This window comes from Oncorhynchus clarkii, chromosome 32 (genome assembly GCF_045791955.1).
Source record: "Oncorhynchus clarkii lewisi isolate Uvic-CL-2024 chromosome 32, UVic_Ocla_1.0, whole genome shotgun sequence".
In the NCBI taxonomy this organism is placed as follows: domain Eukaryota; kingdom Metazoa; phylum Chordata; class Actinopteri; order Salmoniformes; family Salmonidae; genus Oncorhynchus; species Oncorhynchus clarkii.
In genome coordinates, this window is record NC_092178.1 from 25,707,572 (window position 1) to 25,734,283 (window position 26,712).

Consider the following 26,712-nt stretch of genomic DNA (forward strand, 5'->3'; position numbering starts at 1 on the left):
TCCCTTTAACTATTTAAACATCGTTACAATACTGTACATAGCAATAATATGACATTTGAAATGTCTCTATTCCTTTGAAACATTTGTGAGTAATGTTTACTGTTCATTTCTGATTTGTTTATTTTCACTTTTGTTTATTATGTATTTCACTTGCTTTGGCAATGTAAACATATGTTTCCCATGCCAATACAGCCCTTTGAATTGAGAGAGAGAAAGAGTTGCTTTTAGGAGAGATTAGAGGAGAGGTTCTCCTCCCTTTGGAATGCTATGGAGACTAATCTGCTGGGATTCCTTTCAGGCACCCTGGGGCAGAGGGATAGAAGACCAAAGAAATGCTCCTCAGTCCTGGGGTGAGCTGGCCCTCAGACAATCTCTCATTGAACTCTGCGTCCCGATGGCACCCTTATTCCCTTTATAAGTCCACTACTTTTGCCCAGGGCAAATACAGGGAATATGGTGCAATTTCAGACATGATCATTGTGCATAAGCTTCACAGGGGTTGGTGTCACACAACTTGCAACTCATGAGCTGATTAATTATGCTGTATGTGAGCTTGGTAGCGATATTATATACATTTACAAGACCTCCTCTCAAAGAACAATACTTAAGTAAAGTCATAGCAAGTGAAATGTATAAGAACAGTCTTCAGTTTCATTACTTCAGCTTCATGAATTATGTATATTCATCCATCCATCTGTTCTCAGTTCCAAGAATCATAACATACATCAATGATATTGTCCAAATGTAGTTTCACTCCTTCACATGACACTTCATTCTAGGACAGACAGGGAAGCCCCACTTTTAAGAGGGGGAAATCTATGTAGAAGAACAGTCAGTCAGTCCCCCATCCATACAACAGTTCTCTTTCACAGTCAACGCCCATTTGTTAGCCATGGGTAATCCCCAGTCTGAGACGATGTGTGGACTGAAAGTGAGGACTGGTTGTGAAGGACTACAGATCAGACAGTGCATGCTTTAATCATGGACAAGGCTACTAGTAACAATAATAATACTCAGTCATATACTTACTGTATGTTTATATTAACATACAATTCACATGTACAGTTTTTACATGATCTTATCTACTTATAAATGCAATAGAAAAAAACTTTTTTGATTATGAAAGAAGGATCATGGAAGCCCCTGGGAGTGTCCTCCTACCATCAAATGTCTGCTGTGGTGGAGACCTGTGAGAGCCTGGGGTCGGCGTCGTGCTCGTAGCGGTAGTGGTATCCCTCCAACACCTCCGTGCACGCTTCCCGCATGTCATTGATCCTCTTCTTGATGCCCTGCCGGTTGAGGTAGAGGACCAAGAGGAAGACGAGTCCCACGAAGCCCAGGACGATCCCAAGGAACACGTAGGAAGTCTGGAGGGCCAGGTCCGCCCCCTCACCCACCCTGTGGCATCCCAGCGCCACCCCGTCCCCCCCAGCGTGTCCAGCCGCCAACCTCAGCAGAGAGGTGTTTCTCATGTCTGAGGGGAAGGCACACACCAGGCCCTCTGCGTCTCCCACATGTCCCTGGGAGGAGTTGAGCCAGGCAGTGAAGGGCTCCATGCCACAGATACAGGTCCAGGGGTTCTCCCCTAGAAGGAGTCTCACCCCGGGGGGCAGAGAGGCCAGCTCAGCCAGGCCCTCCTCCTGGACAGTCCGCAGAGCGTTAAGGGTCAGATCCAGCTGCTCCAGAGAGTCCAGCCCAGAGAAGGTGCCATTGTAGAGGGCCACCAGGGAGTTGTTGGCCAGGATGAGCCTCCGCAGGCCCCCCAGGTAGGAGAAGGTGTGAGAGGGCAGGTAGATTAGCCTGTTCCCTGACAGGTCCAGGGTCCGGAGCTCAACCAGGGTGGACCAGCGAAGAGACATTGCCAGGTTCATGAGAGAGGAGTGGTTGTAGAGAGCTCGGCTGAGGTTGAGCTCCCTGAGAGTGTGGCCCGGAACAGTGAAGGCCTCTGGGTTGATGACAGCCAGCTGGTTGGAGCTCAGGTCCAGAGAGCGGAGGGAACGCAGCCCAGAGAAAGTCTGAGACTCTACCTCTGTTATCCTGCAGTGAGGGAGGGATACAGAGGAAGCAGAGGATGCATAGTCACTCATAGTCTATAATAACAGTGGCGCAGTGGTCTAAGTCACTGCATCTCAGTGCTTGAGGCGTCACTACAGACACCCTGGTTTGAATCCAGGCTGTATCACAACCGGCTGTGATTGGGAGTCCCATAGGGGAGCGCACAATTGGCCCAGTGTCGTCCGGGTTTGGCCGGTGTAGGCCGTCGTTGTAAATAAGAATTTGTTCTTAACTGACTTTCCTAGTTAATAAAGGTTAAATTAAATTAAAAAGGCACTGCATCTCAGTGCTAGAGGCGTCACCTCAGACCCTGGTTCGATTCCAGGCTGTATCACAACCGGGGTAGGTCGTCCTAGAAAATAAGAATTTGTTCTTAACTGACTTGCCTAGTTAAATAAATAAAAAGAAAAACAATAGTAAGCACACGGTTTATTCAAGTTTTACCCAACATAACAGGATGCCATTCATCAAAGGCTTCATGTTAAGATGCATTCAAAAGTGTGCGAAAATAGACAGACAAGCTCTATGACATTTTTGCTATAATAATACATTGGCACTTCAAATCATGAGGCATATATAAACTTGGACAAATAAAAGTAGGCCAAACTAGAAAACAGTCTTTTTTTTCCCCCGCTAGGCAATGTTTCTCTTACCTATTGTTACTCAGTGACAGCGTTGTTATATTGTCCAGCCCTTTGAACGATTCCGGTCCAATTCTGCTGATCTGGTTTCCAGTTATGAACAGATTCCTCGTGTACCCTGGTATCCCAGGCGGGACACTCCGCAAGTCTTTGGAAACACACTTCACCGTGTGAGCAGCTTCCGAGCATTCGCAACGAAGAGGGCACCCGGATGCGCGCGCAGAAATAGAACAGAGCAGCGCACAGAAAACCATCCGTAGAACCAAATCCAGCATTTTTGAAAAACAGGCTACGCGATACCAGAACAGTGATAAATATAGTTTCTATACATTAAAAACAAAAAAGTATTCTATACAGAGCGAATTACATTTACCGAAAATGACTTGATTGCCATTTCAGAAGAATAACAAACTCAACCTTCTTGCCTACTTCTAAGCGCGACAAAAAAAATGCATATGCTGTAGACTACAGCGCATTGACTGTGCACATTAGCTATATATAAATATATATATCCTACTGCCGATGAGAGTGAAACGTGGAGAGAGAGTCCTATCGTACACTGGTCAGATTGTCCTCGCCATCTCCTTGACCCGTTCTATTCTATATTACAAGTCCTGGCTGGATGTTCAACTTCTTAGCATTTCTGAAGCCCACGTGTGACAGAGTCAGGGTCTGATTTCCATGACAAAAGGGGATCTCTCTTTCGGGGCTGTTTGATCCCAGCAGATGCACACCGAGCGTCGCTCCTCTCAAACAATGAAATTAAAGCACCATCGCATCGTAGGCTACAATCTGCGGGGAGGGGCTTTTCAGCTTCCCTCTCACCCCGTCCGGAGCCTTTCTGTCCTCCCACTTTAATTAACAGCATGCAGGCCAGGTCTACACCGGGCGGGAAAGAGAAATGCAATATTGAATTTGACAAAAACCTTAACAAGTGTAGAAGTTGGTAGTGCCTTCTTAGATTTTAAACATGGATCAATGTTTGCAACCTATACCTTCAAATGATTAGTTTGTTAGGATATATCTCATACGACCCTATTAATAGGCGATTACCGAATAATTATGAAATAAGTCATTTATCTTCAAGCTATTCGATAGACAGGTAGTCTAGGCTAAAGATTCTACCAATATGTAATAATAACCAGAAGCGCAAAATGCCCAGAATTATAGGCGTAAGCACCAAGATGATTAAGAACTGGCACATTCCCAGATCCTTGTGGAATGACACTTGATTATAACAATTGGGGCACTGAATAAGCACTCATGGGGTCCACATCAGCAAGATGTAAAATGTAAAGTCCCTAATTAATTTAATATTTTGAGCCATGAAGTGTAATACATCTGAATACGCGCCAAAGTCATTGACAATGTTATAACAATGAATAACACAGGCTATGCGTAGAGCTTTTTCATGTTCCACAAGAGAAAAGTTAATGTATCTAAATCAATAAAGACGGTAGCACCTTCGAGCATTTGCAGATCAAAAGCTGCGCTACAGAAAATGCGGATACAATGATGAGAGGTAGACGCGCCTTCCTCTCTCACTCTAGGTGACATTAGATCAACAATGCTTTTTAGAGGGAGGGGAGGGGGAGCCTCTGATGTCTGCCCACCCGTCCTCCCCCAATGCTCTCTACAGAAAGAGGGAAAGAGCATAGATAGGATGTTTGCAGGATGATGACAAATGGCAATTGAATCCGAGGTTGTCCTTTTGATAGCCAAGTGTCAACTCTGAGAGTGGTTGGATCAGAGGTGAAATTCACTTGAAATTGAGCGTTGATTTTTTTTCAATTAGCCTTTTCTCCATGACAAACTATAATGTTGAGGGCATGTAGTAATTAATAAGTCTATGCTGTATGAGTAGGCGTAAGTCATGTGATATGATCTGGAAAAAGTAGCCTAATGTATACACCATTTCTTCAGAAATGCTTCACAAATTGTCTACAATAAATAAACGTCTTTATTGGTATCATAGTTACATGTCATTTAAATACATTCACAGTTCACTCAGTCCCTTGCAGATTCTTTCATGGGAAAACAGAACTCCTAATCTTATGCAGCATAGTGACATTTCAAGGGATTTAAAGAACAAAAGAAGTGTATTGGTGTTAGGATTTGTATGACTTTATATGATTATTGGCCCTCAGTCATAATAGCATCCCAACCGTCTTTTGTTAGCACTGAATGTGTGAAACCACAGGTGTCCACATTCCACAACCCAGCACCTAGTTACAACTGGAGGAAAGAACATTAATATCGATTCAACTACACTCTAAAGAGTATTACGGATTCTAGAACAGATTCTTGAACGGAACAGAATTTGAGAACAAACCGGTGAACCTTGGTACAAGTTTAAATAGGAGTGGTTCCATTGCACAAAAAAAACATGCTTTCTTCTCTGTTTTCCATTAGAGGAAAGGAGTAAGGCTTCAGAATGGAATCAAGGCCACAATTTACATCCAATCTTGCATCTAAATTCTCATTCTCAAATTGCCCACCTATCAGAACTAAATCAATTCCACTTAAAGATTCACTCTGGGCCTCCAGAGTGGCACAATGGTCTAAGGCACTGCATCACAGTGCTAGCTGTGCCACTAGAGATTCTGGGTTCGGGTCCAAGCTCTGTCGCAGCTGACCACAACCGGGAGACCCATGGGGCAGCGCACAATTGGCTTAGTGTCGCCTGGGTTAGGGGAGGGTTTGGCCGGCAGTGATATCCTTGTCCCATCATGCACTAGCGACTCCTGTGGCAGGCTGGGTGCAGTGCATACTGACACAGTTGCCAGGTGTATGGTGTTTCCTCCGACACATTGGTGCGGCTGGCTTCCGAGTTAAGTGGGCATTGTGTCAAGAAGCAGTGCGGCTGGTTGGGAGAGGCGATGGTTGAGTCATGCGTCCTCTGAAACATGACTCGCCAAGCCACGCTTGTTAACACCGCTTGCTTAACCCGGAAGCCAGCTGCACCAATGTGTCGGAGGAAACACCATTCAACTGACGACCGAAGTCAGCCTGCAGGCACCTGGCCCGCCACAAGGAGTCGCTAGGGATCGAACCCCAGGCCTTAGATGGCTGCGCTACTCGGGAGGCCGTCAATGTTTGTCTATGGAGATTGTATGGCTGTGTGCTCAATTTTATACACCTGTCAGCAATGGGTGTGGTTGAAATAGCCAAATCCACTAATTTGAAGGGGTGTGCACATACTTTTGTATACAGTGCATGCTTTGTCATTATGGGGTATTGTGTGTAGATTGATGAGGGGAGAAAAACAATTTAATCAATTTTAGAATAAGGCTGTAACGTAACAAAATGTAGAAAAAAAGAAAGGGGTCTGAATACTTTCAGAATGCACTCTTTATAGTGTATCATACAAAATGGATGACATAGTACACAATTTGATGACGGTACACAAAAAACAGGGACCACTTTTGGTACTTAAGCACTGTTTTCAAGCCCCAGTCGGTTTGTTAACACTGAGCAGAGCTATTCTCCTGCATCTCAGGTGATGCTCATCACTCAACGACAATATCAGTCATCAATGACGTCAGTGCTGTTAGTTTTAATCTACCTTTCTATTACATGGCACCTCCTACACTCTTTGAAAAAAAGAGCTACTGTAGAACCTAAAAGGGTTCTTCGGCTGTCCCCACTGGAGAACTTAATTATTATTATTTTTAGAACAAATAAAACACACAAAACATCATCATACAAACCTGCCCAGAACCACTAGCACAAACCCCCATCTCCCTTTATGCCACAGGGCCTCAAACAGCACCATTATGTTTCTCTGTAGTCCACGCACTTTCAACATTTAGATAACGCATTTGAACTTTCCATTGCGTAAATTACAGAGTATTGGTCAATTTCCAGTCTAAGTATAATAAAAAAAAAAAGATGATTGGCGAGAAAAGTATGGTCCAACACATTGGGTATCTCACTGCAGCCTCCATGTCTTAAAATATACAGAGAGACAGATTAAAAGTACATGTACACTGTAATACTTCTGACAGCCAACTTTAACTCCGCCTATAACTTGACTTTATAACATTCCCAGAAGGCATGGATTATTGAGTAATTATTAGTTTTACACTTCAGACATGACTCTTGCCATTGTGCTGTAGAATTTGTGAATGTTGTCTCTTGTATAATACATTCTATGCATACGTTCATTTTAGTTAACTGTAACCTTATGATCCAACATTCCCTCCACCTTGTGCCAATATCAGTTATTTTTAAGTCTTGGTTCTGATCATTTATATTTTTTCCTAAGAGATTGTCAGTTGGATAGGTAAATTATACAATACCTTGCAGAGAGCCTATCATATGAACATCCTTATCGGACTCAAATAAGATTCCCTCAAGATTGACCTTATGTCCATAGGAGAACTCTTTGAAGAACCATTTTTGGTTCCAGGTCAAATCCTTTTGGTTCCATGTAAAACCCCTTTGGGTTCCATGTAGAACCCTTTCCACAGAGGGTTCTACGCCGAACCAAAAAGGGTTCTCCTATGGCGACAGCTGAAGCATCCTTTTGGAACCCTTTTGTCTAAGAGTGTAGACACAATTAATATCAAGACTGGGAAACTTGGGTCAACTATGGATCATTTAAAAAAGGTCCATTACAGTCTAGTCTATTATGTACTATATACCTTTATCCATTTACATCATTTTAGATAACAATTTAGGTAATAAATAAGTGTATATAAAGGAAGTTATATGCAGCCATCTAATATCATATGCAGTTATCGTCAATTCCCCAAAAAGCCACAGGATTCAAGAAAATAGTTGTGTGTCCACAAAGACATAGAACACGCAGCCAGGACATGCACAACCGGCCGTCATGCATGTACACGCCCACACGCTTCTTTTGACACACACTCACTCATGCATTCAGGCACAAAACTGCTTCATTGCAGAACAGTGATGAGTTTTGATATTGTATCATATGGTATTGCATGTAGAAAATGAAGGGAATTAAGGAGGATAGTTCATTTACAATATAAATTAAAACAGAACATTAAAAACAGGTGTGATTTATCATCAAGTATCCTAAGACAAAAGCACTTGGTCTAATATTTACACATGAACATGAAAGGAAAAAGATGAAAGACGCCATAAGCACACCAAAGGAATGTCAATACCCTGGAAACAATTGGCATCTCGCATAAAATCACCAACAGCTACAGAAGTAGTGTAAAACTGCCTTGACTGTGAAAGTAATGGAAAGCAAAAGGATCTTTAAAGACTTCCTATACAAATCTAAACATGGTTTTCTGTTTGTTTTTCTACATACAATTTGGGGTTATTGCAGTAGTAGATCGACATATCACATTTACTGGAATTTCAAATAATAAAGTCCAACTAGAGAGAAAGAAGCAGGAATGTGAAAAGGGCTGCATAGAGATGCATTGGCATTTCACTATGTCCTAATCTCATCTGAGACAGGAGTGAAACTTTCTCTGGCACAGGAGGAGACCACAGGATATTAAGCCAAAGACTTGTATGCTTCTAACACTAACGTGCCAACCCAACCCAAAGCGAACCAAACTGTTCTGGCAAAGTCATTTTTAGTCAGCACGGTTACACGTTATGCTGGATGCATAACCAGGCCAGCTCAGTACATCGGTTCAGTCCAGCTCGGTAGTGTGACAAGGGTGTGTAAACATGGAGGAGCCAGCAGGCTACCTGCTGCTTCTGGCAGCTCCACAGATAAAGAGAAAAGGCTCAAGGCTCAGCGCTTTCACTCAAACAATGAGGGGATTTGAACCTGCCACCGCAGAAGAAAGCCATGTCATTGGATTTTGTGAGCCAACCATCATCTAGGACAGGGTTTCCCAAACGCGGTGCAGAGGCCCCCCATGGGTGCACGTCTTGGTTTTTGCCCTAGCACTAAACAGCTGATTCAAATAATCAACGCTTGATGATTCTGTTGGTTATTTGAATCATCTGTTTAGTGCTAGGGCAAAAACCAAAACGTGCATCCAGGGGAGGCCCCGGGACCAAGTTTGGGAACCCCTGATCTAGGATTAACCAGTGTTTGAAAGTAGGCTACTACATACAAAATCAATATAGATGGTACGGTCTAAAAATGAAGTTTGATATAAATTGAGCCATTCATGCACATACATGTTATCCAGGAAGACCCATGTTTTTCCAGGCACCAACTATATGAATTACTTTCAATTTGTCAACTCAGGCCGAGCCAGGTTTCAGAGGTGCTTCTTTCTTCTGGGGCACATTGGGGTTAAAGTTTGCGCGTGGAACAGATCAGAAAGCGGTGATCCCTCTCCTGTAGGGACCGGGAAGCTCTACATTTGGCACGCTCACATTCTAGAACACAAATGAACTCTGCAGCGTTCCAGAACATCATGCATTTCATTCCCATCGGCAGTTCAGAGTTATGAGTCCAGGGTTCCACAGAGGTTACCATGGCAACTGTAGGAAGTATCCAAATAATCCAACACACTTAATGAGATTATCTGAAATCTATAATCCCGTTTCAAAAAGAGCCATCATTAAAACAGGTCTAAACATAATTGTCAATCGAGTTCTAAGAAAAATAGAAATATTTTAATAAAATGCTGATACAAGCAGTTAAATTAGACTCATAGATATTATACAACATATGAAGCATCAGTTGTTTATAGCAGAGTTTTGAGAATTATTATCCTGGATACACTCCAATGTAGTAGATTACATTAATTGTAAAAACAAATCACTCTTGGTGAATCACAGGCTATTAAAAGTTGCAGAAATAGGAACTGTATTAATCCAAGTATAAAATGTCAACACAATAACACATTCCTTTAAAGGCATTAAAAGGGAAATGTCATGTTTTCTGTTCCAATCATCAAGATGGAGTATGGGAAGCACAGAGTCATCATCAGTCCCATGTCATTAGATGGATGGTGGGTGTTTGTTTCAGCATGGCAGAGAGAGAAAGAGATGGATACTGCTGTCGCTGTGGAAGACAAGACTACTACCCTTGAAAGAAAGAACTACCCCTGAAAGAAACAACAACCCCTGCCCCCTTCACCACTACCGTCGCTCCTCTAGTCTACAGAACCTGCAACATCATCCATTACCTAGAAATTATGAGGGTCTATACACCCCATAGTAGGACTTAATTGAAAATCAGAACATTTGAAAACTGCATTAAATTGCATGGGGTTGGGATGTGTGTGGAGGGGGATTAAAACATTTATAAGTAAGCTACCGTCCATCAAGAACAATTAACCTCAATGCCAAAATAAACAAACAACTAAATTGCCATTCCGCCACCATTGAAAGCTAGGTTGCCTGGTCCTAGAAACAAGCAGGCTTTGTGTTAAGTCGAGAGGAGGATGTTATTGCCCTTCTCTCATTGGTTTGTTTGTTGCTGGGATGTCACAGTTCCATGTCTTTTTTCCCCGCTCGGTCCTCACAAGCAGAGTAGGTGTAGAGTGACACCTCCCACCTCAACTTCCAACCTGTAGGGGGTCCCCCCTCCCCGTGTGTGCTCTCACCTACCTCAACCCCCATCTCCCTCATCCCCCTCCTGCAAGGAGTCCCTCCCCCTTCCCACCCTTTAAGCTGTGTCCTCCCACCTGGTTGGCTGGTCACCGCAGGTTAATGGTTAGAGCCACAGTCAGGATAATACCCAGCAACATGAGGAAGGGAAGCCAGGTCTTCAAGAACCCTGCACAGCTGGAAATAGGGAGAGAAAGACAGAGAGGGGAGGGCAAAGAGAGTGGGCAATACAGATGAGGAGCAGAGCAAGAGGTAGGGAGAGAGCGAGAGAGACATTGGCTTTCTGGAACAACAACAAGACGTAAGTCATCATATCTGAGGTCTGAGGAGTGACCGAGTCAAAATCTGATTCTTCACATAATTTCCCCCGTTGTCGTGACAGCATATGTTTGAGATCGCATGCACGTAATCAATTACGCTGAGGCTCTGGCAGTCGCCACGGCAACCACTAAACTCCAGCCAGGCTAGGAGCTAAGTGCATAGTAGCATGCATACCACTCAGATTGCATGAATACATTCTAGAACACAAATGAACAAATGAGCATTCTAGAACATCATGCATTTCATTCCCATCTGCAGTCCAGAGTTATGAGTCCAGGGTTCCACAGAGGTTACCATGGCAACTGCAGGAAGTATCCAAATAATCCAACACACTTAATGAGATTATCTGAAATCTATAATCCCGTTTCAAAAAGAGCCATCATTAAAACAGATCTAAACATAATTGTCAATAGAGTTCAAAGAAAAATACATATTTTAATAAAGCTGCAGATAAAAGCAGTTAAATTACTCAGATATTATACAAGATATGAAGCATCACTTGTTTATAGCAGAGTATGGAGAATTATTATCCTGGATACACTCCAACATAGTAAATAGATTCAATTAATTGCAACAACAAATCCCTCTTGGAGAATCACAGGTTATTAAAAGTTGCAGAAATAGGAACTGTATCTAGGTAGTATGCTAGTGGGAAGACTAGTGGCCATTACCACTCTCACAGGAGGGGGCATGGGAACGAGCTGTCACATTCCTTCAACCACAACATACTACTCGTCCATCAGACTCGAGCCTAATATCTCCACAAAATCATCAGGAGGCCCTCTGTCCTTCTCTGTATTCAGAGGCAATTCAGTGACATCATAACCATCAGCTCATGGGACCCAGAGATTACACATCCCCAATATCTAGCCCTACCTCGCATGGCTTTGTGGAGCATAAGTAAGATACAGTTTTGGCTCTAAAAAAGTTCTGTCACACTGTGGTAAATCTGAACAATGCAAATGCAGGAGATTCTTTTGACTTGAACCATTTCTGCATCAGTATGTCAGTACCTGACGTGTTTGCTGTAGAAGAGGGAGAGCAGACAAAGACAGAAAGTCAGTACCTGACGTGTTTTCCATGGACTAGGGAGAGCAGACAGAGGTTGATCATGTTCCACGAGGTCTTGTTCTCATAGCGCATCATGTTCAGAGCCATGGCCACATGGGAGTGACAGTTGTCACAGCAGAGGTTGTGCTGGGGAGAGAGAAGTATAATCAACGTTAGTACGGTGCGGTACCCCTGGAACAGTTTAGGGGTTAAATACTTTGCTCAAAGGCACGAGATGGCATCTACGATACCTAGAACACCACCAGAATTTGGATTCAAACCGACAACCTTCCAGTTGCAACCTTACACCCACAATTCCTTACCATTCTGTTTTTGTACTCTTCTGAGGCATCATGCACTGCTGTGTCCCAGGCGTTGGAGCCACTAGCATACACCTTGGCTACGTCCAGCATCCAGTACCTTCAAATACATAGATCTTCTATCAGAAACTAAAGCTACTGGTCCTAGATCTGTTTGTGCTGTCTTGAGTTGGGTATACAGCACAAATAGATCTGGGTCCAAGTTAACTGCTCTGCACCAATATTCTCTCTCAGAATTGTAATTAAACAATCAACAAGTGCTTTAATTCAAGATACGGTGGGGTCCGAAATTATTGACACCCTTGATAAAGATTAGCAATAATGACTGTATAAAATAACTAATTCAAATACTGAGCTACACTCAGTGTACAAAACATTAAGAACACCAGCTATTTCCACAACACAGAGTGACCAGATGAATCCAGGTAAAAGCTACGATCCCTTTGAGGTCTCTTGCTAAATCCACTTCAATCAGTGTCGATGAAGGGGAGGAGACAGGTTAAAGAAGGATTTTTAAGCCTTGAGACATGGATAGTGTAACATTCAGAGGTTGAATGGGCAAGACAAAATATTGAAGTGCCTTTAAACAGGGTATGGTATTAGGTGCCAGAAATGCAACGCTGCTGAGTTTTTCCAGGCGCAACAGTTTACTGTGTGTATCAAGAAAAGTCCACCACCCAAATGAAATGCAGCAAACTCTACAAAATTCTGGGAAGCATTGGAGTCAACATGGGCCAGCATCCCTGTGGAACGCTTTTGACACCTTGTAGAGTCCATGTCCCAATGAATTGAGGCTGTTCTGAGGGCAAAAGGGGCTAGTGTAGCTCATTATTAGGAAGGTGTTCCTATTGTTTTGGACCCTCTGTATATTGTATGCAACAACCACAAAAAAATTGGGAAATTATATTTTATATTACATTTATATATAATACATTTGCTCTGAGAACTGAATTTTGTTTAACAAGTAACAAAAACACAAAAAAGGAGGGGTCTAAATTATTGACACCCCTAAAGATTCATGTAAATAAAGAAGTCGAAGGTTTAGTATTCGGTCCCATATTCCTTGCATGCGATGACTACATCAAGCGTGGGACTACAAACTTGTTGAATGCATTTGCAGTTTGTTTTGGTTGTGTTTCAGATTTTGTGCCAAATAGAAATGAATGGTAAATAATGTGTCATTTTGGAGTCACTTTTATTGTAAAATAAGAATATCGCTAAACACTTCTACATTAAATATGGATGCTACTATGATTACGGATAATCCTGAAAGAATCATGAGCAATGATTAGTGAGAAAGTTTGAGGTTCAAACATCAAACCCCCAAGACATGCTAACCTCTCACCATTACAATAACAGGGAAGGTTAGCATGTCTTAGTGATATGATCTTTCACCATCTGTAACTTTCTCACTGATCATAATTCACAATTCATTCAGGATTATTCTAATTGCATTAGTATAAAATAGAATATCACTTTTTTTTGTTGCATACTATATAGCCCAGAATTAGATTTATTTTATACAGTCATTATTGCTCATTTTTATCAAGGGTATCAATAATTTGGGACCCCACTGTATGTTGAGAAAAGATGCTGAGGTTTTCATATCCCTCTACTGATTTGACCATGAAGAGGACAAACATTTCAGTCATCAAGATAAGAATAACACCTCCCACGAACATTCCATTCACTTACTTTGTTGGTCTCCCAAAGGCCATGTTGTCTTCCTGCAATAAAACAAAAAGAAAACAATATGCAATATAAATGGTAATGTGTTCATTATATCAAACCTATTGAATGATGCAAAAACAAAATGTTAAATCATCCTAAAGTGCAGTTTTTCGGGTATATGAATTTTCATAAAATCAGCAGATAAACAACAAACCATATAAGGTGTTGAAGTGATACAGGAAGCAGATAAAGACCACCCAGGAGGTAATAGCATTGGTGTGTGTGTGTGTGTGTGCGCGCGCACGCTACAGTATACACCACTTGTTGTCCCCTGGGGCAGTTTCACTTACTGTCCTAATTTATTTATTTAACCATGAAACACCCTTGAGTGTTAAAAACAGAATCTCTGTATTTATAAACCTATTTTATTATGACTCTACCAACCAGGCTGGCTGGGTGTGGAATACAAAACATGGGACAGGGGGCAGAGGTGCATCAGATCATGGAATTCCCAATGAGGCCATTAAAACTAGTGAACAGATACAAAGCTTATAACTGGGATCTTCCAAACGCCACAAAGACAAAGTCAACGTCTAGCTACAACAGGGATAGGCAACTGACGGGGTTGGGGGCCACAAAATCCAAACTCATCAGTGGAGGGTAGAATGGAGTTAAAGGACTCAAACATGATTTTCATGTGTTTGATACCATTCACTCCATTCCAGCCATCCTCCCCTCAGCAGCCTCCACTGGAACACATTATGAGGGACCGCAGTGGCTCGAGGGTCTGCATACCAACATCCATACCCACACATGCAGTCAGAGCCGGCACTAGCCTTTTGGGGGACATAAGTGAATCAATGGGGCCACCCGGTCGGTAATTCGAGCCTGATTACTACAAGTTTAGATAGCTGGCTAGAAGAAGAAAAAAGGTTTATCTGACATGAGCGAATTGAGTGACTGCCAGTGGCTAACATAGTAAGAGAAAAACTATAGTATTCCACTATTCTAACAGTAAGTTGAGACCCCGATTGAGTTCCCCCTGAAAAATGTTTAAATTGATCAGCAGACCTACCAAGGGGGGCCGCGAACCCAGTTGCCCATCCCTGAGCTAGAACAAACATTATACTCATGGTGGAGAAAGTGGTGGAGGAGGGGTGGTCTAGTTCTTCACCCTGTACACACCAGGGTAATCCTATTGGTATAGAAACTTTTTTTCAATTTAGCAATCACAAATAATGGATTATCTTTTTGGGGCCAACAAGTGTGCATGTAGGGGAGCGTCAGGGAGTTAACGGACCAAATTGAACTCTATTGATCCCTGAGGGGACTTATGTCCCTGACAAGTTCTCCCAGGAAGGACAATGTAATAGTGAGCAAACACACATCTTCTCTTAAAACCTAGTCCCCAGTCGAGACCCTTTACTCAGTACTTTGTTGAAGCACCTTTGGCAGCGATCACAGCCTCAAGTCTTCTTGGGTATGACGCTACAAGCGTGGCACACCAGCATTTGGCACCAAAGTGCCAAGTCTAGGACAAAAAGGCATCTCAACAGTTTTTACCCCCAAGCCATAAGACTCCTGAACAGGTAACCAAATGGCTACCTGGACTATTTGCATCGTGTGTTCCCCCCCACCACCTCTTTTTACACTGCTGCTATTTTCTGTTTATCAAATATGCATAGTCACTTTAACTATACATTCATGTACATACTACCTCAATTGGACCGACCAACCAGTGCCCCCGCACATTGGCTAACCGGGCTATCTGCATTGTGTCCCACCCACCACCCGCCAACCCCTCTTTTACACTACTGCTACTCTCTGTTCATCATATATGCATCGTCACTTTAACCATATCTACATGTACATACTACCTCGATCAGCCTGACTAACCGGTGTCTGTATGTAGCCTCGCTACTTTTATAGCCTGTCTTTTTACTGTTGTTTTTATTTCTTTACTTACCTATTGTTCACCTAATACCTTTTTTTGCACTATTGGTTAGATCCTGTAAGTAAGCATTTCACTGTAAGGTCTACACCCGCACGTCACAAATAAACTTTGATTTGGGGAGTTTCTCCTATTACTTTCCGCAGATCCTCTAAAGCTCTGTCAGGTTGGATGGGGAGTGTCGCTGCACAGCTATTTTCACGTCTCCAGAGATGTTTGATCGCGTTCAAATCTGGGCTCTGGCTGGGCCACTCAAGGACATTCAGAGACTTGTCCCGAAGCCACTCTTGTGTTGTCTTGGCTGTGTGCTTAGAGTTATTGTCCTGTTGGAAAGGGATCATTTGCCCCAGTCTGAGGTCCCAAGCAGGTTTTCATCAAGGATCTCTCTGTACTTTGCTCCATTCATCTTTCCTTTGATCCTGACTAGTCTTCCAGACCCTGCCACTGACAAACATCCCTACAGCATGATGCTGCCACCACAAGTATTTCACTACACACAAGCATTTCACTATACACAAGCATTTCACTATACTCACAAGAACATCTGCTAACCACATGTATGTGACCAATGCTATACAATATGACCATGCTTCACCTTAGGGATGGAGCCAGGTTTCCTCCAGAAGTTACACCTGGCATTCAGGCCAGAGTTCAATCTTGGTTTTTTCAGAACAGAGAATCTTGTTTCTCATGGTTTGAGAGTCCTTTAGGTGCCTTTTGGCAAACTCCAAGCGAGCTGTCACTTGCCTTTTACTGAAGAGTGGCTTCCATCTGGCCACTCTACCATAAAGGCCTGATTGCTGGAGTGCTGCAGAGATGGTTGCCCTTCTGGAAGGTTCTCCAATCTCCACAGAGGAACTCAGGATCTGTCAGAGGGACCATCACCTCCCTGACCAAGGCCCTTTCCACAATTGCTCAGTTGTGCACCGGGGCCTCCCCCACGTCTCTTTCTATTCTGGTTAGAGCCAGTTTGCGCTCTTCTGTGAAGGGAGTAGTACACAGCGTTGTACGAGATCTTCAGTTTCTTGGCAATTTCTCGCATGGAAAAGCCTTCATTTCTCAAAACAAGAATAGACTGACGAGTTTCAGAAGAAAGTCCCTGGTTTCTGGCCATTTTGAGCATGTAATCGAACCCGCAAATGCTGATGCTCCAGATACTAAACTAATCTAAAGGCCAGTTTTATTGCTTCTTTAAATCAGCACAACACTTTTCATCTGTGCTAACATAAATGCAAAAGGGTTTTATAATGATCAATTAGCCTTTCAAAATGATAAACTTGGATTAGCTAACACAACGTGCCATTGGAACACAGGAGTGAGTGATGGTTGCTGATAATGGGCCTCTGTGGGTCTATGTAGATATTCCATTAAAAAGCTGCTGTTTCCAGCTACAATAGTCATTTACAACATTATCAATGTCTACACTGTATTTCTGATCAGTGTGATGTTATTTTAAAATTGACAAAAAAAGTTGCCTTTCTTTCAAAACAAGGACATTTCTAAGTGACCCCAAACTTATGACCGGTAGTGTACATATATTATACACACATACATACAGTTGAAGTTTACATAAACTAGTTTAATGACTCCAACCTAAGTGTTTCAACCACTTCACAAAATTATTGTTAACAAACTATAGTTTTGGCAAGTCGGTTAGGACATCTACTTTGTGCCTGACAAGTAATTTTTCCCACAATTGTTTACAGACGGATTATTTCACTGTATCACAATTCCAGTGGGTCAGAAGTTTACATCCACTAAGTTGACTGTGTCTTTAAACAGCTTGGAAAATTCCAGAAAATGATGGCATGGCATGACATAATGAGTGATGTATTTCAAAGCCTACCTTCAAACTCAGTGCCTCTTTGCTTGACATCATGGGAAAATCAAAAGAAATCAGCCAAGACCGCAAGTATAAACACCATGGGACCACGCAGCCATCATAGCGCTCAGGAGATGAACGTACTTTGGTGCGAAAAGTGCAAATCAATCCCAGAACAACAGCAAAGTGAAGATGCTGGAGGAAACAGTTACAAAAGTATCTATATCCACAGTAAAATCGCCATAAAAAAAGCCAGACTACGGTTTGCAACTGCACATGGAGACAAAGATCGTACTTTTTGGAGAAATGTCCTCTGGTCTGATGAAACAAAAATAGAGCTGTTTGGCCATAACGACCATCATTATGTTTGGAGGAAAAGGGGGATGCTTGCAAGCTGAAGAACACCATCCCAACCATGCACATGGGTGGCAGCATCACGTGGGTGGCAGCATCATGTTGTGTAGGTGCTTTGCTGCAGGAGGGACTGGTGTACTTCACAAAATAGATGGCATCATGAGACAGGAGAATTCTGTGGATATATTGAAGCAACATCTCAAGACATCAGTCAGGAAGTTAAAGCTTGGTCGCAGGAGTGCCATTGGAACGGGTCTTCCAAATGGACAATGACCCCAAGCATACTTCCAAAGTTGTGGCAAAATGGCTTAAGGACAACAAAGTCTAGATACTGGAGTGGCCATCACAAAGCCCTGAGCTCAATCCTATAGAACATTTCTGGGCAGAACTGAAAAGGCGAGCAAGAAGGCCTACAAACCGGACTCAGTTACACAACCTCTGTCAGGAGGAATGGGCCATAATTCACCCAACTTATTGTGGGACCCAAGTTAAACAATTTAAAGGCAATACTACCATACTACCAAATACTAATTGACTGTATGTAAACTTCTGACCCACTGAGAATGTGATGAAAGAAATTAAAGCTGAAATAAATCACTCTACTATTATTCTGACATTTCACATTCTTAAAATAAAAGTGATGATCCTAACTGACCTAAGACAGGGAATTTCACAAGGACTAAATCTCAGGAATTGTGAAAAACTGAGTTTAAATGCATTTGGCTAAAGTGTATGTAAACTTCCGACTTCAATTGTACACACACTCAGTCAAAAGTTTTAGAACACCTACTCATTCAAGGGTTTTTCTTGATTTGTACTATTTTCTACATTGTATAATAATAGTGAAGACATCAAAACTATGACAACACATGGAATCAAGTTGTAACCCAAAAAAGTGTTAAACAAATCAAAATATTTTATATTTAAGATTCTTCAAATAACCACCCTTTGTGTTGATGACAGCTTTGCACACTATTGGCATTCTCTCAACCAGCTTCACCTGAAATGCTTTTCCAACAGTCTTGAAGGAGTTCCCACATATGCTGAGCACTTGCTCGCTGCTTTTCCTTCTCGCTGCTGCCCGACTCATCCAAAACCATCTCAATTTGGTTGAGGTTGGAGGATTGTGGAGGCCATGTAATCTGATGCAGCACTCCATCACTCTCCTTCGTGGTCAAATAGCCCTTATACAGCCTGGAGGTGTGTTGGGTCATTGTCCTGCTGAAAAACAAATGATAGTCCCACTAAACACAAACCAGACGGGATGGCTTATCACTGCAGACTGCTGTGGTAGCCTTGCTGGTTAAGTGTGCCTTGAAATCTAAATAAATCACAGACAGTGTCACCAACAAAGCACCCCCCACACCATAACACCCACTCTTCCATGCTTTACAGTGGGAAAAACAAATGCGGAGATCATCCGTTCACCCACATCACGTCTCACAAAGACACAGCGGTTGGAACCAAAAATCTCCAATTTGAACTCCAGACCAAAGGACATAGTTCCACCAGTCTAATGTTCGTTGCTCGTGTTTCTTGGCCCAAGGTAGTCTCTTCTTCTTATTGGTGTCTTTTATGAGTGGTTTATTTGCAGCGATTCGACCATGAAGGTCTGATTTATTCCATGTGTAACTCTGTGTTGTTTGTGTCGCACTGCTTTGCTTTACCTTGGCCAGGTCGCAGTTGCAAAATCAGTGCTTGTTCTCTAGCGTACCTGGTAAAGTATAGGTGGAAATTATTATTATTATTATTTTTAAATCAGTCTCCTTTGAACAGTTGATGTTGAGATTTGTCTGTTACTTGAACTCTGTGAAGCATTTATTTGGGCTGCAATTTCTGAGGCTGGTAGGTATAATGAATTTTTCCTCTGCAGCAGAGGTAACTCTGGGTCTTCCATTCCTGTGGTGGTCCTCATGAGAGCCAGTTTCATCATAGCGCTTTATGGTTTTTCCGACCGCACTTGAAGAAACTTTCAAAGTCCTTAATTTTCCATATTGTTTGACCTTCATGTCTAAAAGTAATGATGGACTGTCGTTTCTCTTTGCTTATTTGAGCTGTTCTTGCCATAATATGGACTTGGTCTTTTACCAAATAGGGCTATCTTCTGTATACCACCCCTACCTCGTTACAACACAACTGATTGGCTCAAGCGCATTAAGAAGGAAAGGAATTCCACAAATGAGCTTTTAACTTCTTCGAGCTAGGGGGCAGTATACTGAATTTCTGCCTGACTGACGTGCCTGAAGTCAACTGCCTGTTACTCAGGCCCAGAGGCTAGGATATGAATATAATTGATAGAAAACACCTTGAAGTTTCTAGAACTGTTAAAATAATGTCGGAGTATAACAGAATTAATATGGCAGGCGAAAACCTGAGGAAAATCCATTCGTAATTTTTTTTGGGGGGCGGTCACAGGCCATTCCAATGGAAGTCTATGGGTCTATATATCAAAATTCCTACCAGATTGCAGTTCCTATGGCTTCCACTAGATGTCAGTCTTTATACAGGGTTTTAGGCTTGTTTTTTGAAAAACAAACAAGTAGTTGTAGTTTGTCCAAGGTGTTGTCATCAGGAAAGGTAGGCTTTTGGCGCGCGTGAATGAGCGCGTGCTCTTCGTTATTTTCCTTTCCTATTGAACACCGTTCTTTCCACCTGAAATATGATCATTTATTTACATATTAAGGTACCTAAGGATTGAATAGAAACATTGTTTCACTTGTTTGGACGAAGTTTACAGGTAGCTTTTTGGATTAATTTGTATGCATGTTGAAGGAGTGGATTACTGAAATCAATGGCGCCAACTAAACATACTTTTTTGGATATAAAGGACTTTATCGAACAAAAAAACACATTCATTGTGTAGCTGGGACCCTTGGGACTGCAAACAGAGGAAGATCTTCAAAGGTAAATTATTTATTTTATCGCTATTTGCGATTTTTGTGAAGCCGGTGCTGGTTGAAAAAGTAGTTTGATGTGGGGCGCTGTCCTCAGATAATCGCATGGTATGCTTTGTCCATAAAGCCTTTTTGAAATCTGACAACACAGTTGGATTAACAAGAAGTTAAGCTTTTAAATGATGTAAGACACTTGTATATCCATGAATGTTTAATATTACGATTTTGTCATTTGAATTTGGTGCTCTCCAATTTCACAGGAAGTTGTCTTTATTATCCCGCTAGCGGGCCACCTAGCCCATAGAGGTTTTAACAAGGCACACCTGTTAATTGAAATGCATTCCATTACCTCATGAAGTAGGTTGAGAGAATGCCAATGTATTTGAAAAATCTTTCCAGCTCTCTCCCTTTTGATAACCACTCATGAAAGGGAAACATGTAAGAAAATTTGAGGTTCCGGTGCTCGGCTCCAGTGAGCTCCTGCCCAGGTCAAGCACTGCTTCTTATCCCTTGCGCAAATATCCTACAGCTGTGTCTGTCCCGAGCTCACTGACACAGGAAACTGAGGCTCAGAATATTTTATACAATGTTGCAAGTTTGCTAGTGCAAGCTTCAGACTGACCCAAGTTAATAAAAGGTTTCAAGTTCATTGCAGACAGGCCATGTGTAGCCAATGTGATTTATAGGATATTTATTTTTAGCCTGATATTTTCTACTTGCAGGATACAACGTTGTTATTTGTTGGCTTTATGTATGCTATTTTTCAAATAGTTGGCAATAGCAATATAAGTTACTTTTTAGTTTAAGATTTGGATAGAATTTTGATTAAGCACATGACAATGACTGAGATATTATAAATTAAATGAAACAGTTTCACAAACATGCATATGAAAACCATAACTGGCAAGCAGATCGATAGAAATGGTAAGATAAATTGGCATTCCACATGAGAAATGTTGCCGACTCCTTGTGTAGCCCATTACCGGCAACTTCAGGAGAGTAATGGCAGAATCTGCGAAAGCCAGCAAGAGGAGAAAAGTTGGGTCAGGTTAAGGTTTTTTTCTTCGGGTTATCTAGATCTCTGGTGCCCTCTTGAGGCATTTGTCTTATTTCATCAAACCTTAAGCATAAGACAAGCTCAATGCATATAAACTCAGCAAAAAAAGAAACTTCCTTTTTCAGGACCCTGTCTTTCAAAGATAATTCGTAAAAATCCAAATACCTTCAATGAACCATAAACAATGAATGAACATGGACCTGTGGAACGGTCGTTAAGACACTAAAGGCTTACAGAAGGTAGGCAATTAAGGTCACAGTTAAGAAAACTTAGGACACTAAAGAGGTCTTTCTACTGACTCTGAAAAACACCAAAAGAAAGAAGCCCAGGGTCCCTGCTCATCTGCGTGAACGTGCCTTAGGCATGCTGCAAGGAGGCATGATGACTGCAATGTGGCCAGGGAAATAAATTGCAGTGTCCGTACTGTGAGATGCCTAAGACAGCACTACAGGGAGACAGGACGGACAGCTGATCGTCCTCGCAGTAGCAGACCACACGTAACACCTGCACAGGATCGGTACATCTGAACATCACCTGCGGGACAGATACAGGATGGCAACAACTGCCCAAGTTACACCAGGAAAGCACAATCACTCCATCAGTGCTCTGACTGTTCGCAATAGGCTGAGAGAGGCTGGACTGAGGGCTTGTAGGCCTGTTGTAAGGCAGGTCCTTACCAGACATCACTGGCAACAACGTTGCCTATGGGCACAAACCCACCGTCGCTGGACCAGACAAGACTGGCAAAAAGTGGTCACTGACTAAACGCGGTTTTGTCTCACCAGGGGTGAAGGTTGGATTTGCGTTTATCGTCTAAGGAATGAGCGTTACACCGAGGCCTGTATTCTGGAGCGGGATCGATTTGGAGGTGGAGGGTCCGTCATGGTCTGGGACGGTGTGTCATCATCGGACTGAGCTTGTTGTCATTGCAGGCAATCTTAACGCTGTGTGTTACAGTGAAGACATCCTCCTCCCTCATCATTGCAGCATGCCTCATGTGGTACCCTTCCTGCAGGCTCATCCTGACATGACCCTCCAGCATGACAATGCCACCAGCCATACTGCTCGTTCTGTGCATGATTTCCTGCAAGACAAGGATGTCAGTGTTCTGCCATGGCCAGCGAAGAGCCCAGATCTCAATCCCATTGAGCACGTCTGGGAGATGTTGGATCAGAGGATGAGGGCTAGGGCCATTCCCCCCCAGGAATGTCCTGGAAATTGCAGGTGCCTTGCTGTGAGATGTTACCCCACTCTTCCACCAAGAACTGGCAAATCTTGTGCAGTCCATGAGGAGGAGATGCACTGCAGTACTTAATGCAGATGGTGGCCACACCAGACACTGACTGTTACTTTTGATTTTGACCCCCCCCCTTTGTTCAGGGACACATTATTAAATTGATGTTAGTCACATGTTTGTGGAACTTGTTTAGTTTATGTCTCAGTTGTTGAATCTTGTTATGTTCACACAAATATTTATGAACTGCTGAGTTTAGTTGATTTTATTAAAAACACATATGGTGTGTCTATATAATGGAAAAATACATGTTTAAAAAAATCTAACGTTTGGTCGAAAGAACAGACGACTTTCGGTTGATCAAGATTTTTTTTTGTCAGGGACAGCCCTAAACAGGAAGCACCTGAGCTCAATTTCAAGTCGCATAGCAAAAGGTCTGAATACTCACGTAAATAAGGTATCTGTTTTGATTTTGAATACATTTGCAAACATTTCTAAAAACCTGTTTTGCTTTATCTTCATGGGGTATTGTGTGTAGATTGATAAGGAAAAACATTTATTTAATCAATCTTAGAATAAGGCTGTAACGTAACAAAATGCAGAAAAAGTCAAGGGGTCCGAATATTTTCCAAATGCATTGTATATAAATCTATAGTTTACTCCCTCTAGAGGCAGCCGAGAGATATTTCAATGTGGTTTGAAGCCAGCTCCAATGTATACTTGCCGCCGGTCCCAAATCTGTTTGCCAACTCTTATGACGTCTGGGAAAACAAGTATTAAAGACGAAACTCAACATTCTGGAACAGTGACGGCGGTTTCCCCCTGACCAAGATTCATCTTCAGGAGTAGGCTTAATCTGGTTCTGGGAAATGGGCCCTGAATCTATGCCAGTGTGTGTAGTGTGTCCCTGTTAGGATTTCAACCAAATTATGTGTCAATTTCCTTCAGCCGCTTGAGAGGAAGAACAGAAAGAAAATAAGAGAGGAGGAAAGAAAGAACCGAAGAAGAGAGGAGAGGAAGAACAGAAGTACTCACAGAGACAAAGTAGGGCCCAGCAAAGTCACGGATGATACCAGAAGAGGTGCAGATTCCCATGTGTCCAATGAATGGTAGCAGCCATCTAAAAAACGAAGAATATGATTTGAATAGACATTAAAATATAAAATAATAGCCTGCCTTACACTGTCACAATAAAAATAAAATAAATAATTGTAAAGTTCTTCGGGATTTACACAATGTATTCACTGTGGATGACTTTCAATACAAACGTTCTCTCCAGTTCCAAGGTGGAATAAAGCCTTGCTGATCAAATTAACAAATAGGGCAGTGTATTGTCCACGAACCCTCACGCCTTGATCAGACCAACAGCAGCATTGCATTTTTGTACACCAGAAGTACATTCATTTCCAAAGAAATGCTGCGTTTGCCTTGCAGTATTGCGTTGCAGAGGCAGTGCATTCTGTGTGGTGCATACGTTGGATTTACCTAACATATGCATCAAAGTGTGTGAGTGGACTTGACAGAAATAGTAGCAAAAGGTGAATGTTGAACTTTTGTTGCACACACATCCACAATTTTTTTTTTATTACATTCAAAAAAGTTTGACTGCAGAATTGATTATGCAGCATTGATGCAATGACGCTGTCGGTCTGATCGAGGCATAACTGCATCGAGTTACAGCGATTAAGTCCCAAAAGGCACCCTATTTCTTTATAGTGCAGTACATAGGGACACAGAACATAATTTCTTCTATAGAAGTGCTCATAAATCTGGCAGCCGCTTAGAGCATATTCATATGATTGGTTTATACCAATGATACCCTTATATTATGCATTCAAGAGATGTCATTTTGCAACAGTGAAATGGTGCAGGAGAGAGGGGCACAGCACAGAGGAGGCATCCTAGATAATGCCTGATCCAATATTAATCTCACAGGATTCCTGGAGAGAGTGCAGTGCAGTGCAGTCATGCCGACCTAAATACTAAGCAGTGAGATATTATGTGGGGCAGGGTTGTTGGCCAAAAAGCAGGTGGTGAGGACTGTATGGTACCCTATTCTCTTTAGTGTATTAACTTTGACCAGTCAAAATTAGTGCACTATAAAGGGAATAGGGTTCCATTAAGTACACATTCAGTTTCAGTCTCCTGGTTGAACACACTCCCTACAACACCACACCAAAAGCTTAGCTAACAGGTAGACTAAAGAACTGGTGATTTCATAAAACATATTTGTTTTGAAACAGCCAAACCCTAGCAATTAGCCGATTTTGTTTTAGTAGGCTGATAAAAACTTATAATGTGCAAAATGCCAATGATATAGCAGCCTACAACCTGTGTGTGAAGATGACGTAACTTTGAACTACTATAGCAGCTCGTGGCTTTGATAAAATGTAGCGAGTTGCCTCGCTGAAACGGATAGATTGTATTAAACCACTTTGATACAAAACCAATTTGTTGGATTAATCATATTGTAGCCAAGTAGCTAACGTTAGTATAACATATTTAGCCTGTGTGCCTTTCTATGTCAGCAAAGGCTAACTAGCCACGGGGCTATGCTGTCAACTGTCCCTGGGTCCGTCGAAAAAGGAAAGTCAGCGTTTTAAATTATATATATATTTTTTTATCTGAACCTGTCGGCATTTCTAACCGACTGGGTTTGAGAACAGTTAATAAACTGACTGATAGCAAATAGCTACCAGCTCGCTAACGTTAGCGACCGAGCTGTCACCAATAACTCGCCCCATTATGATCACGCGCAAAACAAAGTAAACATGCATGTTTAATCCGGGAACTCACGATAGCACGGGGATAGGTGTCCACACAATACAGTAGGGATAACGGCTCGTATCGGGGTCTATTCTCTCAAAGGCTATGTGGTAATTCTTCATGGTGTCGATTTCGACAACACCCGCCATCACCAACTGTGAAAAATGAACTTCATCACAGATTCTCCATTACATTGACCAGATACTCTAGTGGCCGCGCTACCAATGAAAATAAATGTATTTACAAATGGAAGACAGTCGGAAAGAGGCATGATCAGGTGGGACCATTCTAGCCAATGAGAGAGCAGAAACGAGAGTGAACAACAGGCACTAGTTACAATACCACAGCACAACATGAACATAGTCTAAAACGTAAAAAATCCTGAAAATGCATATTTAGGGTTTTAATTTAAAGGTAGGCATAAAACTAGCAGTGTGGTTAGGGTTAGTTTTAAAATCCCATTTTAAGAAGAGAAATTGTAGAAAGACGGGGTTTATGACTTGACCGATGTGCTTGAACTAGTGATGCGTAGGCACACCTCCGATATAAAGTGTTTTTTCTCAAAGTTGCTATGATGTTACGTGTCCTACCTATATCAGTACACTCATAAAAACCTAATCATTACGAAACTTCTATTCGATCAAATAAGCCACACATAGCAAATAAATAACTATATTTGTTTGCTAACAAAATTCGACACACATTGAAGTCCATACAAAAATGAATTGCTCGGTGAGCGAAAAAAAACGAAAACCCGCCACCCGCTGGAGAAGACAGATTTTAGGCCCAGTTATCCCTCTCGCTTCGCCTCTTAGTCTCTGACTTCATTCGCCCCACTTCCTGGCAAGTGACAACCACCAGCGTCTCCCTTTTGACAGCAGGCGCGAACTTCCAGGGTGTCCGCACTCTACAAGCAGAAGTATCAGTGATCAGAATTAGCTACAGTCTTCCCCTAAATCGTTGAGCTTCTGCAATATATATAAAATAAACAAGAGATAATTATTTCCAGGCTATGTGAACAATATGTGAAGACAGATTAAAACCACATTGTAGAAAAATCCTACCACCTG

At 42.1% G+C, this 26,712-nt stretch overlaps 2 protein-coding genes across 3 annotated transcripts; both read right to left on the bottom strand.

The window, feature by feature from the left end:
- LOC139391662 (trophoblast glycoprotein-like) lies at positions 1–3,411 on the bottom strand. The gene is made up of 2 exons (XM_071139076.1): positions 2,709–3,411; positions 1–2,037 (listed from the first exon to the last, which is right to left on the bottom strand). Exons 1-2 carry the CDS (start codon positions 2,969–2,971, stop codon positions 1,164–1,166), a joined length of 1,137 nt encoding a protein of 378 aa, XP_070995177.1. The 5' UTR covers positions 2,972–3,411; the 3' UTR covers positions 1–1,163.
- LOC139391663 (transmembrane protein 222-like) lies at positions 1,946–25,899 on the bottom strand. 2 transcript variants are annotated; one of them, XM_071139079.1, is made up of 7 exons: positions 25,673–25,899; positions 23,912–23,996; positions 13,589–13,620; positions 11,897–11,993; positions 11,590–11,720; positions 10,280–10,379; positions 1,946–2,037 (listed from the first exon to the last, which is right to left on the bottom strand). In XM_071139079.1, the coding sequence occupies exons 1-6, from the start codon at positions 25,789–25,791 to the stop codon at positions 10,292–10,294; spliced, it is 552 nt and encodes a 183-aa protein (XP_070995180.1). In that variant the 5' UTR covers positions 25,792–25,899; the 3' UTR covers positions 1,946–2,037; positions 10,280–10,291. The 2 variants fall into 2 exon arrangements, with proteins under 2 accessions (XP_070995180.1, XP_070995178.1); XM_071139077.1 differs by lacking the exon at positions 1,946–2,037 and having other exon boundaries at positions 6,030–10,379.
- Between the last annotated feature and the right edge of the window lie 813 nt (positions 25,900–26,712).

Excerpts from the sequence above, each read along its gene's own strand:
- LOC139391662 (XM_071139076.1), bottom strand. The coding sequence starts at position 2,971 with ATGCTGGATTTGGTTCTACGGATGGTTTTCTGTGCGCTGCTCTGTTCT. Across the intron at positions 2,038-2,708 it reads CTGTCACTGAGTAACAATAG|GATAACAGAGGTAGAGTCTC; the intron begins GTAAGAGAAACA and ends CCCTCACTGCAG.
- LOC139391663 (XM_071139079.1), bottom strand. The coding sequence starts at position 25,791 with ATGGCGGGTGTTGTCGAAATCGACACCATGAAGAATTACCACATAGCC. Across the intron at positions 23,997-25,672 it reads ACACCTATCCCCGTGCTATC|ATGGCTGCTACCATTCATTG; the intron begins GTGAGTTCCCGG and ends TTCGTTTTTTAG. Across the intron at positions 11,721-11,896 it reads AAGAGTACAAAAACAGAATG|CACAACCTCTGCTGTGACAA; the intron begins GTAAGGAATTGT and ends CTCTCTCCCCAG.